Source organism: Vicugna pacos, chromosome 10 (assembly GCF_048564905.1).
Source record: "Vicugna pacos chromosome 10, VicPac4, whole genome shotgun sequence".
NCBI classification, from domain to species: Eukaryota; Metazoa; Chordata; class Mammalia; order Artiodactyla; family Camelidae; genus Vicugna; species Vicugna pacos.
This window is the reverse complement of record NC_132996.1, coordinates 22920710-22936200: the sequence shown is the minus strand read 5'-3', so window position 1 is coordinate 22936200 and position 15491 is coordinate 22920710. Positions and strand designations below refer to the sequence as shown.

The following is a 15491-nucleotide window of genomic DNA, read 5'->3' as shown; positions in this document are numbered from 1 at the left end:
CCTGCGGGTTGGGGGCTGAGCAGTGGAGAGGCCACGCCCACACTCACGCCCCTGTTAACTGAGTGACACAGTATGCTGGGGACTGGGCTGGGTGCTGAGGGGTGGAGAAGATTCTGTCCAAGTCCCTGCTTTCCAGGTACTCAGAGACCAGCAGCTGGGACAGACACTTCCAAAGCAAGGACAGCACACAGTGACATTTCCTTTGTCAGAGCTGATGTAGCCCGACGGCCCCCATCGCCCTCATTTTGCCAAGACAGCAGGACACTGAGCCTGCAGTCACCGCAGAAGATTGTACATCATGCCCCAGGTTTAATGGGAAGGGATTCTCCCCCTCAATGCTAAGGGCAGAATCGCAAATAAGAGGAAAATGGCCTGAAAACGACTACTGTTGTTTAGAAGGAAGGACCAGGGTCCTGCAAGAGTTTTAGGGACGAAGGACCAGATTCGGGGGTTTTTATTCTACTCCATTTTCCATGTCAGAGAGCCTCCCAGCCAAGGACCAAGACAGAGTTTTGAGATGAACTCAAAACCACACAGGGCTTTTCCTTAAGCAGAAAACCCACTTCCAAGCATTCTGGTCAGTGGAGATTCATCTTTTTCTAAGTTTTACTTTCCCGTAGGGGATTTTATCTCCAGGCTATGCCATTGTGCTTCCAATATAAACTCAGAAAAAAAATGTTTTCTGACCGGAACCACTGAGACCACCACAACCTACCTACCACACACTGCAGTGAGCTCAGGAGAAGACACATTTGTGCAACATGTGGGTAAAAAAGAGAGATTCCTTAGAACAGGATGCCAGGCTTCCTGGACACCCACAGGCTTGGGAGGTGGTCAAGGGGCTCCCTCTGAACTGAAAGCTCTTCCACTATGAGGGACGCAAAGGTGCAGAGCTCTCATTTAAAACATCGAGGCTTGCTGTCCACCAGAGCTCAGGACCCCTCTGTTCTCAGCAAAACCCCAATCTGCCTGGTCACACTGTTCATCCAGCCCTTTTACCCTGCTGTTCTCACTCTCTCCACGCCTTTATCTTCTGTTCTCATCTGCCAGGAGCTGTTGGCTCCAAAAGCAAAGCTAACAAGCAAGTAAAAACACACAAAACCCCCCAAAACCCTAGTAACAAATCGGCGAGTTGACTCAAGGGAGACTTTAGAAACAAGTATAGGTGTTGGAAAGAAGTGACAAGAAAAGAGATGTGGCTTGTCATCCAGGATTCCTGTCTTGTCCGTCTCACTCCTTGCTCTTCAAATGTAGCTGCTGGTCTACATAGCAGGCCACAGATAACACAAGAAAGGCAGCTGGCAACAGCGCTGGGCTCAAGATCCAGCCCAGCATGGCCTTCCAGCCCCTCCTGTCCCTCCCTTCCCTCCTTTCCCTGCATCTCCGTCCCATCCCTGGTTCAGCAAGCCCAGTCAGGATGGCCTCACACTGGACTCCAGGTGGCATCTGCAGCTTTGAGCAAAAGCAAGATATATCTCCTTGTCAGCCACAGCCCCCAGGACCCCCAAGTCCCTCTCACTCAAGAGGACAATGTCCCACAGACCCAAAGGGGTGGCAGTTCCTTACCAATGGCAGTGGTGAGAAAAGAAACCACTTCAGACTCCTTCCCATCATTGTAAAAAGCCAGGTGCCAGATTCCTGAATCCAAATACTGGATGAAGCCGGTCTCATGGCTAGAGGGGGGCACAACTCCCCGAGACTGGCGCTGGGGTCCCTCCAGGCTCCGTGCCTCCTGGGTCAGAAGCCTCCTTCCATCCAGCAGCTCCACAAAGTCAAACTGAAGGACAGAGAGAGCATGATTAGCAGTGGATCTGCTGCACCACGATGCTAGACTCTTTGAGCTTCTCCCAGGGAGGCCACGGGAAACACAACCCGGAGAGGACGCTGAAGCTACGCAAAGACTGACCAACCAACTCCAACTCCTCCGCAGACCCTGTTTTTCTCATGGTGATAGTCTCCTGATTCTCTTGTGAGTGCAGCATAATCAGTGGATTAAAGTCTCACTTTGCTTTAATTTTGGGCATGTGTGGTGAGTCCTCACCTGCTGAGTTTGTACTGGGACAACCATGCTTTCCCAGTGGCGGGCATGTGATTAAAAACCCAGCCATTTCAGGACTGTTTGAACGCCAGCTCTGTGAACACGACAGTGGGAATCCCGGGCGTCTAGGATGGGGACTGGAGCACTGCATGTGCCTTAAATGTCAGTTAAGTGCCAATGAAGGTATGATTTATAGCTGTCGTCCTTTTGTCAATGAGCCCTTCTAAATGCTCCAGTTTCAGGGAGCAGTTTAGGGAAGCTAAACTGGATTAGCTCAAAACTCATTTATCAATAATTACACAGTGTCAAATCCAAGTGCCTATTGATCCAAGCCTGCTGATGTGAGAGACTGAAGAGCAGTCAGTCACACAGTGTTAACAACAGGCAGGTGGTTACGTCCTACTGGCCTACTAGCAAGCAAATTGAGCAACTATTTACTTGTCTATCTATCTTAAAATAATACTTACTCTGTTTCATGTGAAAATGTCTGGAGGTATGAAGTCCAGGATCAGCGTTGCGATTCTATGAAGAAATCGGGGCCCAGGCTCTCTCTAGACTTCTGCAACTCCATGCTTAGCAAATGTATTTATCTAGCTTTTGCCTAAAATTAAGCAACTATTGGGGCTAGAAAGACTGCATTTGGCCAGGGAGTGTCTGATGGGGGCCTGTGATTTATGTTACTCCAATCCCAGGGCTAGGAGCACCTCAAACAAGTTTGTTCTTCACCCACCAGGACTGGTCATGTGTCAATCATCCGGGATGAATTTTTCAAGTGTTTCTAGTGCCCATGTGTTTGAGTCAATGTGAAACCCTGAAGGAGAGAAGGGATGCAAGAGACTAGCGGGGTAATGTATTCCGAGCCAAGTCCCACACAAGCTGCCTTAGCCCTGTGAAGCGGGGGTAGTTATTCCCATTTGCTAGGTTAGGAAACTTGCCCGGAAAGGATAAGTTACAGGCTTGAGGTTACACAGCTGGTAACGAGAGGATTCAAACCCAGGCCTCTCTGACACCAAAGTGCATGCTTTTTGTCCCCTGGATTACATTTCTTGGATAATTTTTAAAGGGCTACTGAGAGATTTCCTAGAATTCCTTCCTCTTAAAAAGTCCCAAGGATACAACCCTACTCCTCTCAAAGGTAAGGTCTGAGAGAGGGCAAACGGATGAATGGGCTATAAAATACATGAAATTCCCTTCAAGCTCACGGATCCAGGCTTAAGCATTAGGCTTCTTGACTTTGGGTTAAGATTTGAGGAGGGAACCCTTGGAGATCAGCAGGGCATGTGGGGTTCTGGTTACCTGTGTGTGCGAAGGAGGAAGGCCTTTTCTGCCATAAATGCCAACCAGAGCCGCCTTTCCCAGAGACACATTGAATTTCAGATGCACAGGGTGGTCTATGAACACCTGAGATCTCCAGAAAGTGCCAGGAGGAATCTTCTGGGAAGCCCGTCTTCCCACGTCGATTTCTCCAGAGTCTATAAAACTGTCCTCTGGAAAGAAACTACTGGGCTTTCCTAACAAGACATGGGGAAGGGAAGACAAAAACATCACCATTAGCCACAGGGGAAATGAGGGATCAGAGCGTCTGAATGGGTCGGGCTCTCTGCCTCCCACTCCTCTCTGCAACATTCTGCCGCCAGCCCACTCCCTGGCCCCAGACTCCCCCATCGAGGAGTAAGAATGCCCAGAACATTTTTTCCAGTGATGCTCAAATTGTTCTGCTAAAAATACACATTATTCCAAAGCAGTATGTGTCCTCCCCAAGGGCCATCTGTTTACTGCATAATTCTACAGCTTGTTAAGATATATTTTGATCCTAAAAATAATCATTTGCAGTCACATGAGAGTAATACTCGTTGTGTGACTGTGTGTGTGTGTGTGTGTGTGTGTGTGTGTATGTGTGTGTGTAAAAGCATGCATGCTAAAAGAGAAAAGATAGAGGGAACAACACACTGCTACTAAATTTCCAACTCAGGATGGTTCCCCCAGCAGCGGGAAGAAAGACCTGCGTGGCGTAAGGTATTTTACAAGTTCACTAGTCTATGTATAATTGGAAGCCAGATTCTGAGGCTAAGACATATGGATGAGGGTTCGTATTGGAGCAGGGGTAGGGTTGGGGAAGATAAGGAAGAGGATATGTTTGAAGGGATGATCATTTCTGAAAAATCCTTCTTTGTCTTGGAGGGCTCTGAATATCCTTCTTGTGCTAAAGTGGGTAAAGTTAAGGGGATTGCTCAAGTTCAGGCAGAAAGCTTATGACATACTTAGAAATTCAACCCAGACCCCCAACCCTGCATGTTGCTGGAGTCAGGGGTGGTCACGAGTAAGGTCTTGTGCCCATTTCTGTCACTAATCAGGAGAGTGACAGGTTTCTGGACCAGGAAGGAAGGCTGCTTATCAAACTTCCTCTATTAAGTAACTGAACACACTCATATGTGAAAAATATAAACCCAAACTTCCTGCCAGACATCAGCCTTCTGAGGAGTTGGGAGGGGGCAAGAGACACGGGGACATTAGAAGACCAGTCTTGGGACGTTGACAAGCCAAAATCAAGTCAACAGACTACAACTTATTTGTCATTAGAAAGCATCCCCTGGGTATCTCAGTTACAGGGTTTGTTGTGTTGTTAGAGATGTTGGAAGAGACACTTTCTAGAGACCAAGAATCCGTTTGCAAAGAAAACACGTTTGTGGGAACTTTTTATAAAAAGCATTTGGGGAATAAGACATTTGTCTTTTTTCCCTAGCTTTGTAAGATTCCTTACAGAGCACATTTGATGCTGAAATGGAGCCTGGCAGGGCACTGTTGCAGTCATAAAATATTTTACTGTTTTAAATAATAAAATTCAATTTAAATGTTAAACTTCTCCATATGTTACCACTCCCTTATAAACTTCTAGGCAGAAACATCAGGTTTTTAGCTTTGAACCATTAAATGTTATTTTAATTAAAAATATGCCAACAACAAAAAAGTTAACATGCACGCTCTCTATAAAAGTACCACCAGTATTTTGTCATTAGCATGGGAAAGAGCTTGCATTTAATTCCTTTACGGAAGGAATGTGTCCCAGACTTTTACCTTGAAAATGTAGACACATGCACTGTGGTTCAAAGTTCAAAGACAGAAGCCAAATTCACAAAGCATTAAGGTGGAAGAAAATTACTTTCACATTCTTCCTTATCTGATTTTTGGGTTCCCAATACCACAATCCTTTTGCAGTCCAGGTAGAAAATAGTGTACCCTTCAGCTCGTAATTCTGCTAGGGAGGCAGAACTAGGAGAGAGTATGAAACAAAAGCAGGGTGAGTTCTAAGCTTTTTGCTTCTAGAAACCACAAAGAAATAAGCCCGAGACAGCTAATTCCAAGGACTCATTTCCTCTGTGAGTAGGTGGGGGTCAGAGGTAATGGGATTTGAGAATCGTCTGCATTCAAACAATTCCTCTGTCTGAGAATGAATAATGAAAACTTCTCCCACATCTTGGCGTGCTGCTGGAGAACCCTGCACAGCTCATTTCCCCTCCAGCGAGCGTGCTTTTAGGAGACAGCTATTGTATCAGCTAGGTTCTGTAGCCTCACAGGTCAGGGGCCGAGCCCAGAGACTCGCCAGAGGTCTGCAGGTCCCAGAGGCATAAATAAGCTGGCTCTTGCCCCAGAGGAGTGGCAAAAGGGAATATTCTTCTCTAGCACTCTAGCATTTCGCCAAAGCTGGCCAAAATGGGAGAGGAAAAAATTGTCTCCGGTGCATATACAATGATACAAAAATAGTAAATTCTGTTCAGCGCACACCCCCCACCAGGACCTTGACTTTCTTGGCTGAGTCTGCAAGGGCCACTCTGGAGCTTAGGTTCAAAAGTGACCTTTGTACCAGAAGTCATCCTGTCCAGATCCTTTGGGAAGGGACCAGGGACCAGCCTAAAGGCAATGTTTGAGAGGAGAAAGAGCATCCTCATCTGGGGACTTAATTATCATGTGTCCCTAGTGATCCCCACATGGACTAACCAGAGGGGTGAGACGGGGGCTTCTGGGAGGAAGGACCTACAGCCCACCAGGCCCTACCCCTGCCTGACGGGAAACAGCCGTGAGCCTGGCAGGGCTAAGGGTTGTGCAGGGTGAAACCACCCTCACCCTTTCCTGTCTTTTAAAAACTCTTACTGCCTTCCTCTTTCCAGATCTTATAACCTAAGACTCTTTGTTCTTAATTCTGAGCACCGAGAGGTGAGCACTAGGATAGAAAATATCCTACTACATAGCAAGACCCACCAGTGGCGGAGTAATAAGAGAGGTAGAGGGTAGAGGCAGTTGGAAAAGTCCTGTGTATGTAATTCTTTTCATCCCTACCTGTATTCTAGAATAATAATAAATATTAGTAGTAGTAACAGTAACAAAGGTAGAGGTGGTAGTAATAATAGTAGCATTACCTTTCATTTATTAAGCTCTAACTACATGCTGGGCACCTTTACATATGTTGGTTCTGTTAATCCTCACACTATTAAGATGTATACACTGAGGCTCAGAATGCTTAAGAAACCATTTAGAAATGAACCATTTGGGGCTCCTCTTTACTAACTAGAATATGGCTTGTTAGAACATCAGATTGATAACTGATTAATTAAAACTCTTCAAAGACATTCTCCATGGTGGCTGAGTGCACTGACCCTCTTTAAGAGCGAGGGTACAATTTAATTCACAGTCCTGGCAGGCTAACTATCAAGGCCCACTGAAGAACTCCCTGTCATCCTGGGAAACAAAAATTGGCAATTTTTATGAACTAGGACCCACAGACAGGACCCATAGCTAAAGGGAAACAGTCAGCATATCAAGACATTCACAAGGACAGTATACAATCAGTGGGTGTCCCAGAGGCTTAACAAACAGCACAAAGAGCTTAATTCAGAATCACGGACCCCCAACAGCACAATTAGGTTTCACAAGGCAGATTCTAATGGTAACAGTCCTTTTCTTTGAAAGATATACAGATTCCGGAATCCTATAGCAATGCTGTGGAAATATGCAAGCATGCCTATAAAAGACATTTCTCCACAAACTGCTGAAATGACTGGATAGCTCAGTCAAATAAGGGAGATTTGGAAGAACTGAAATTCCATTCACTTCCCAAATCATCATCTTTATTTTCCTGAACTGAGATTTATCCACATAGGTTCTAAATTTCTAATCAACCAACATTCTCCCCCTCCCTCCACCTTTTTGATTCTTTTTCAATGCAATAACTTGCACAAAGAAGTCTTTAGTTTCCTTAGCAACTGTTTGAAATTTATTTGGTTATCAAAATAAGCTGTTCCATTTTGGAGAGCTCAGCTGAGCCTGCGTGCAGCAATTTGCATGGTTCAAACTGATAGGCAATTTTGATTTCATCACAGAAAGAAGAAAATGCTATCCCTAGCCCACCGATTAAACCATCAGAAATGCTTGTTTATTCAATGCTTTTCCCCGCTTCTCCATTAATGCATAACATAAGTTCTTGTGGCTTTACTTCGAAAAGCTGCTCTATTTGGTTTCTGTCCATGACAACTCTGAAATCGTTACAGCCACTTTGAAGATATACTATAAATTGCAGTTTGATGTTACTCTCAAAGACATGATGAATATGTAAAATACTGGGTTCATCATATATTTCATTTGTATAATAAAGAATTATATATCCTTTAAAGATATTCAAAAATGCCCCAAACTTTGTAGGATCTTTGAGGAGAAACTGTTAATTAATCTGAATTTCTGAAATTCTAATAACTGACATGGAATGGTTTGGGATGTGGGTGGACAAGAAGAAAAGGACTAACATTTGTTGAGCGCTTCTTCATAATTAGTCTTTGAAAAGATAGGTATTATCAATCCTTGTTCCACAGATGAGGAAACCAAGGCCAAAGGATGCAGATGGAATAACTGGTATGAGTTAACAGAGCCAATAAATGTCAGGGCCAGGATTCAAACCCTGGACTCTCTGGCTCCAAGGCCCACTTATCCTCTTTCCATCATCCACATTGCTTTCCCTATCACTGTGGAACGGGGCTGTAATCTTAATTCTGGAATCAGCTCTCCTCTCTGATACCTTTAGAAGGGACAGAAAATATACACTCACATCAGGGTTAAAGACTTTCCCCCCGGAGATTTGTCTAAGAAACTAGATTTTTAACATCACAATTAAAAATATAAACTGAGTAGACATTGGTTTGACCAAGGCAAAAGAAATTAAGAAGAATGTGAACTCACATAAACTATAGGAAGCTTTGTCCTCTGTTTCTCCAGACTGATGCATTTTTTTGTCACACTAATTGCTTTTGATGCTGACCACTTTCCAGCACTGCATTGCATTTTAGGGGTTTGTAAACAGGATTTCCATTTGCATTAGTAATGACAGATAATCCCTTTAAGCAAAAATACTCCAATTAAAGTAAACCAATAAGCTGGTGCAATTTTATTTCGTCTCTTATCTGCACCTTCTGCTCCTTGGGAAAAACAAAACAAAACCTAAACAACCCACAAACTAATTTCATTAGAGTGGGCGATTTTAGATAGACCCAACTCCTGTTTAAAGAATGTTTGATAGAGATCATAGAGAGAAAAAAAATACATTCTGCTAAATGAGATTCTTTACCAATGCCTTGAAAGTTAAACATATCTTAAATCTGCATTTGCTCACACCCAAATAAAGACAGTCCTCATTTACAGCATTCACCTATGGCATCTGACACTAGCACTGGCGTCGGAATAACAAGCCAACAGCAGGACCATGGGCAGGGCCAACCTGAAAAAAAATTCTAAAGAACAATGTCATTAATCATATGGTGATTCTATTACTAATTTCGTATGTAGGGCTTGGGAATTAGAATAGACCTTAGAGATAATCTAGCTCAATAAGCTCCTTTCAAAGAGGAGGGAAATAAAGTCGAGAAAGTCTTTCAATGGATTTGTTTAAGGTCATCACAAGTGGCAGCAGCTGGACTTGAACCCAGAGCTCTTCCCATGGCCCCAACCACACTCCCTTCATCTCCTTTAAGGAGCAAAGAAAGTGTAAATCATTCAATGCTTTAAGTCATAAAACTTTTATAAAGGAGAACAGTAGGCAGAGGTTCTGCTTCCACTCTGTGGAAATGCCCTCAGTTCCCTTAAAGATGAACATAGGTCAAGAGTTGATTTCGGCCTCTAGGATCATTCAGAGATCATGAATAGCTACTCGGGCCAAGCATGTGCTACTCTGTGAGCCAAACTGACTCCTAGAAGGCAGATCCTTGAAAGGTCAGGGAAGCTTAGAAGCCACAACCCCAGAGTTAACTAAGAGGAAAGAAGATGTAAGCAGAGAAGGTTGGAGGCAGCTGTGACCACTGTGCTGACTGAGGTAACACCAGAGAGATAAAGCAGGTCACAGGAGAAGGGATGGTCACACTGCCCAGAACGACAACCAGACTGGCCCATAAGCTCAGACATCCTTTCTGGGACCAATTTTTGTGCATCTGTGCCACTCTTGGCTGACAGTGAAAGAATTTGTGTTGATGGCATGTTAGAAAGACCCCCCAAGAAATTCAGAACATGGGTCCATGATGTCCCATTCAAGATTGCCAAACTCCAAATGTCACCACCACTTCCATCACTGATAGAGAAATATCTGTGTCGCATTGTAGAATGGGATTTCTCATCCACATCTCCTTCAGGGTCTTATAACCATGAGGTGAGTCAGGGAGGGCAATTTATGGAGAGAACAAGAAACTTAGAGTCACACAGACCTGGGCTCATGTCCCCGGTTCCACTATTTACTGGCCACGTGAGTCTGGCCAAGTCACTTAATCAATGTGATCCTTAGTTCTTACATCTGAAATGGGTATAAATAATTATACTTACCTCACAGGATTTCTGTGAGGATTAAATGTGAAATGCTCTTGACAAAAAGTTTTGAAACAAACACACTATAGAAATACTAATGATTACTGGTATTGTAGATGAGGAAAATGGGGCTCAGGAAAATTAAGTGACTTACTCAAGGTTACATGGTTGGAACATGCTGGAGCAGCTGAACAGGTGTTTACATTAAACCACAAGGGTCCAAGGGTATTTCAATTACAGCACACCCTCTACCCACCCTGATGCACCCACTCCAGGAGACGCCCACTCATCCCATGGGGTAGCCCGAGAAGGGCTCATCATGATCCCACACAAGCAAAGGCAGCCACCCAGCGGTGTGAAAGCCCATGACGCTTCCCTTGAGGCGTGGGATGGGATGCTGCTGAGCACCATGAGCCTTGCCCAAGCCCCGCGATGAGCTCACAGTGACAAGGAGCTGCGATGAAGACACAGGTGGCCTGGCAGCCGGCATGGAGTGCAGAGGGATGGAGGAAGCACCAGAGCATGGAGCTGTGAGTCAGGCACATGGCGCGCATAATGGAGGTCTCCTTGGTTCAAAGGTAGACACAGAGGACTCACGACACGGACAACACAGCAACCCTACCTTCTGTGGCTCCTTTGCCTTTCCTGTCAGGGATCTCTAACCCAGTGCCCCCTGAGGGATACAGGGAGACGTCCGTTGGCACAGGCCAACTGCTGGCTGTGTCCTCCGTGATCTCATACATCTGCCCCTCCATCGGCTGCAGGTGCCAGTTTAGGCCAAACAGGTGCATGGCTGTGGTGAGCAATGAGAAAAGTCATCTTTTTCTGCTGGAGGCGGAAATGGAACTCCCAATGCCACAGGGGAGGGCAGGTGAGGGTGGGGAACACAGGAATTCAGTTCAGTTTAGTTTGACAAAGCGCCCCTGAAGAGAGCTCTTGTGGTGCCGAGCCCTACATAGGGGACTGGGGTGCAGAGATGCTCCAGGCACAGGACCCTGCCCTTGGGGGCTCATGGTCTAGTGGACCTGGGAGAGGGGCAGGGGTGGGGGAGCTTCAGAACATCGTGGCCTTTTGCTTCAAAAGATATATAACAATCTAGAGGGAAAAGCTGCAATTTGTATCACGAAGGGTTAATTTCCTTACTATAAAAATAACTCCTACAAGTAACAAGCAGAGCCCAACAACTCGGTAGGAAAACAGGCATAGGGTATGAACAGGCAGTTTACAGAATAAGAAATGCAGTTGGCTCTCAGTCCTCTGAAAAGACTCTAGACGTCACTCGTAGTAGGAGAAATGTAAGTCAAACGTTGGAATACTGTTTTTCACATATGGTTTGGCAAAGATAAAAAAAGGTTGAAAATACACAGTATTGGAAGAGAACAGGAAATCAGCACTCTCATACTTCGCTGGTGTGAACATAAGCTGGTGCAAACCCTGTGCAGGGCAATTTGACAAAAGCTATCATATTTAAAATACACATACTCTTTACTCTGGAACTTAGAGGTTCCAATTCTCCTCCAGGTATGCTCACACACATGCTAACTGATGTACATACAAGGTTATTCACTGCAGCATTGTTTGTAACAGCAAAATATTAGAAACCAGTCCATCAGTAAGGGGCTAGATAAGTTATGTCTATACAATATACTGTGCAACCAGAAAAGAGAGTAAGGAAGCTCTTTGTATTTTTCCGGATGGAAAATTGTAACATGCAGAACAGTGTATCTGATATACTACCTTTGGGTGAAAAACAATTCCTATGTATGTACAGAGTATTTCTGGAAGGATATGAAAGACCCTGGTAACAGTGGGTGCATTCTATGAAGGAAACAAGTTAAGGGTCTGGGAAAGGAGAGAGATTTGCTTTTCACTGTATATCTATTGTACATTTTGATTCTGTGTATTTTTGTGATTTTGTACAATTTTGTGATTTTGATTTTGTGCATTTCTGTTTTAAAAATATTTTTCCAAGGTAGCAACGGTTAAATACCCTTGGGCAACAATCTAGAAGAGACCACAAGACACCAAAGAATGGACATTGTCCCTTGAGATACACAATGCTTGAGAAGGCTGAGAAGTCTCTTTCCAAAAAGGTTTGCCATCCAGTACAAAGTGTCTGCTTAAATCTTGTTTAGGATTCAAGACTTGAGCCTTATCAATGGTCCATACTTACCTCTTTTGGGATGCCTTTCTTGATTCCCCACATACAGAGTTAAGTACTCCAGTCCCTGACCCCCACAGCATCCTGTATGTGGCACCACTCCTTTGTTCAGTCCATGAACATTTTCTACAAGTCCACTCTGTGCCAGGACCCATGGCTGACCCTGGGGAGCCAGAACTGAATAAGACACCCTTGCTTCCACACACTCACAGTCAAGTAGTCAGAAGGATTAGAAAGCCCAGAGGAGGGGGTGACTGACACTAGAGGGGTCAGAAGAACACAGAGAAGGATCTATAGGGATACGAACGCCCAACGTAATCATGTTTACTGAGGACCAACTGTGTGCCAGGCAGTGTTCCAGGTAATTTGTATACATTATACCTAATCCTCACAGCAACCCTGCTAGACCCAATTTACAAATGTGCACATTTAATTAACTCAGACGGTTAACTAAAATTGTGGTAATCATAAAACTGACTTCTTGAGTGCTTGCCATGTGGCAAGCACTGTGCTAAGAGTAGTAAACACAGTATTTCCTTTAACTCTCACAACAATCCTAACAGGAGATAATCCCATTTGCTGATGAAGAAACTAAGACACAGAGACATCAATTAACATTTGGAAGGTTCAATGTCTAACAAGCAGCACAGTCTAGACCAGAATCCCCAACTGTTTCAATCCTGAAATCATACCATCCGTCTTGCAGACCAGAAGGCCAGGCTCTCCCCACTTCACCACTGCCTTTCATTAGCTGTATCTAGCAAAGCGGGTGGGCCTTCTAAAGACATCCCCTTTTACACATCAAGCAGCCTCCAAGGCTCTTCCATGCCTTTTTAGGTAGCAACACAGGATCCTGCGAGGAAGACAGACAGCTGTGTCACTTGGCCCCAGTTCATGGAAGAGGTCATTGATGGCGGTCTTGAGGGGCCGTGTGACTGTCTTCAAGACCCAAAAAAGTGTGTAGAGGAGACTGGAGCTTCATACATTCTTCCGATGCCTGATCCAAACACAAGCCACCAAGGAACACACCCAAGTTTGACTTAACCAGGAGGGTGAATGCTGGTAACAGAAATGGAATCTGACCGTCTGCTTTCTCTTTGGTTACTGTGGTGCAGGGGACAGTGTGCTGTACCAAGGGCAAGAAAGCCCTACCTGCCACTTCCTTGTGACACGCATTCTCATCTGAGAACGGGGATGAAAATATTTCAAGGGATTACTGTATCATAAGAGATAATACATCACAAAGTGCTTTGTAAACTGTGCATGTGTGGTTATTATGTTTTATGATGGTTATAGTCATACTGTTGAGAATACTGCTAAAGTAGCAGCTAACTTTCATAGAGCACTGTTTAGGCACCAGGTGTTAAATGAGGTGCTTTACACTGCTGTTTACTCTGTGTGGTTGACAGTAATAATAAAATTAACCTGCCTGTTAGAAGTGAATACACTGCTTTTTCCAAGGCTGAATTAGCTACCATATCTGCTTACCTTCTTACTGTTTTAATCTATATATTGGCAACTCCAAAGGTAACGGAGAAATTGTTTGAACGACAGACAACTCAGATACATGCAGTTAAATGAGCAGTGCTTCTTTCCCCGTTAGAATCAATTATCTCATCTAAGTGTGCAAAAGAGCTGTCTTGTTAAAAGGTCAGGAGAATTAACTAATCCTGGGATGAAAGGAACTCTCACAGCTTTGTGAAGAGAAACATTTTTATTGTCAAAGCTTTCTTTCATTTTTAACAAGATGCAAAAGCAAGTTCTTGCTTTAAAACATATGCGGAGGGGGAAGAAAAGCCAGTGAAAAAAGTGTTCCAGGTAAAAATGACACAAGATCTGGGGACACAGGGAAGTCAGTAAGGGCAGGACAGTCCACAGCTAGATGGGGGAGGGCAGTCAGCCAAAACTTAGGGGTGCACGTTGGCATCCCTTCCTCTCAGCTCAGGACCCCCTACCCTGGCCACCACAGAGGCCCACACAGTTGTGCGGCTGGCTGGTCTCTCTTGGTGACCTGTGGAAGATGTGCTCCAGGAAACCACCTGGGAAGGCCAAGTTCTGGATCCAGCTCAAACCTGGACTCTCTCAGGAGACTCAGTCATCCAGACATAATTCTGGAGGCTGGTGGGGAGGGACGTGAATATAGGAGTGCTCAAATTGGCTGAGAAATAGCCAGCTGAAAAGTAAGATTTAGAGAGAGGGGTAGGATGGTATGGATGTGACAATCCACCAATAATGTTGCTTTAAAGCCAAAATAAAAGGGACCCTTACTCAGTCTGTGATCCACGGTCTCAAATATAAGTCATGCTGAGGGCCCCTCAATTCTTTTACTGTATTGTTTGATGGGTGGTTAATTGTATGGTTCTGGGTTACAGGGGACAGGGGGAGAGAAGGAAGGGAAGTAGTTTGCTCCGGTCTCTTCCCAAAGGACACAGTGCCACTCAGTCAGAGACAGTTCAAGAAATATCTCAGCTCAAGCAACCACTCTTTTTTATCCTTGATAATACTCAAAATATAACAACAGTAACTCAAACGTGGTACCGTATGAGTGCGTACTACATGCCAAATGCTTAATTTATATTATTCAGTTGAATCTTCGTGGAAAGAGAGATTGCAAAACCCATTATTGGAGAATGGGTCCAACAGAACTGAACAGATATTGAGCTAGAAGAATATATTCTGATTTACCCAGAGTAAGTTACCTCACATCACAGAGCTGGTAGAAATTTGAGACAAGTTCTAAACTCAGGAGCCTGTGTTCCCTGGTCAAGCTTTCTCTTTTACACATTTTATTTTAAATAAAAGGTAAAATATGTGCAATATGAAGCCACCAGCAAATAAAGGCTGAAATTGATGTTTGGGGGTCCCAGTGCTGATAATAAATATTTCCTGCCCCACAGCAACAATCATGTAAAGCTGTGGACAGCAGTAAATGCATGCTATCCAATGACTTGGAAATAACAGCCGTGGATCCAAAAAAAATTAAGAAATATAAATGGTCCTCCCTAGCCCGCTTTAAGACCAGATCTCTGAAACAATATAAATTATAATCATCATAATCCCTTTTTTCAGAGGAATTAATGGTAACCACCAATGTACATCATAGGATTATCTAAATTACATCCTGCGTTGTGTATTTATAACTGTTTGTGCAAAACTCTCCCAAGTACGTTGAAAGTGACCTAAATAAGAAAACTGATACTAGTGTTCCCTTCAAACTAGTCTGTAATTCAATGAAAAGGTGAAAAGATGAGAAAGAGTTCAGGAAAAGGCTGTGGAAAGGTAGGGAGTTCACAGGATCACCCACACTGAAATGTTAATGATTTCTAAAAGCAAAGAGAGCCAGGGTGGGTGAAGTTTCTTATTCCCTCAGCTCTGGTCAGTCTGATCCCAGGGCTGACATTTTCCAGTTGCCTTTTCCTGTGCAACAAGACATGAGAGATGGCTGGGAAAGTGCAAGAT

The 15491-nt window shown here is 44.2% G+C and overlaps 1 protein-coding gene across 3 annotated transcripts in view; it reads right to left on the bottom strand.

The window, feature by feature from the left end:
• Nucleotides 1-15491, bottom strand: part of TENM4 (teneurin transmembrane protein 4) — a 709295-nt gene that overhangs the window by 173077 nt on the left and 520727 nt on the right. For all 3 annotated transcript variants that reach the window (XM_072969126.1, XM_072969128.1, XM_072969127.1), the window contains 3 exons: nt 10494-10664; nt 3335-3549; nt 1567-1777 (listed from right to left, as the gene is read on the bottom strand). In XM_072969126.1, coding sequence (XP_072825227.1) covers nt 1567-1777; nt 3335-3549; nt 10494-10664 — 597 coding nt within the window. The remainder of the gene's footprint in view (nt 1-1566; nt 1778-3334; nt 3550-10493; nt 10665-15491) is intronic.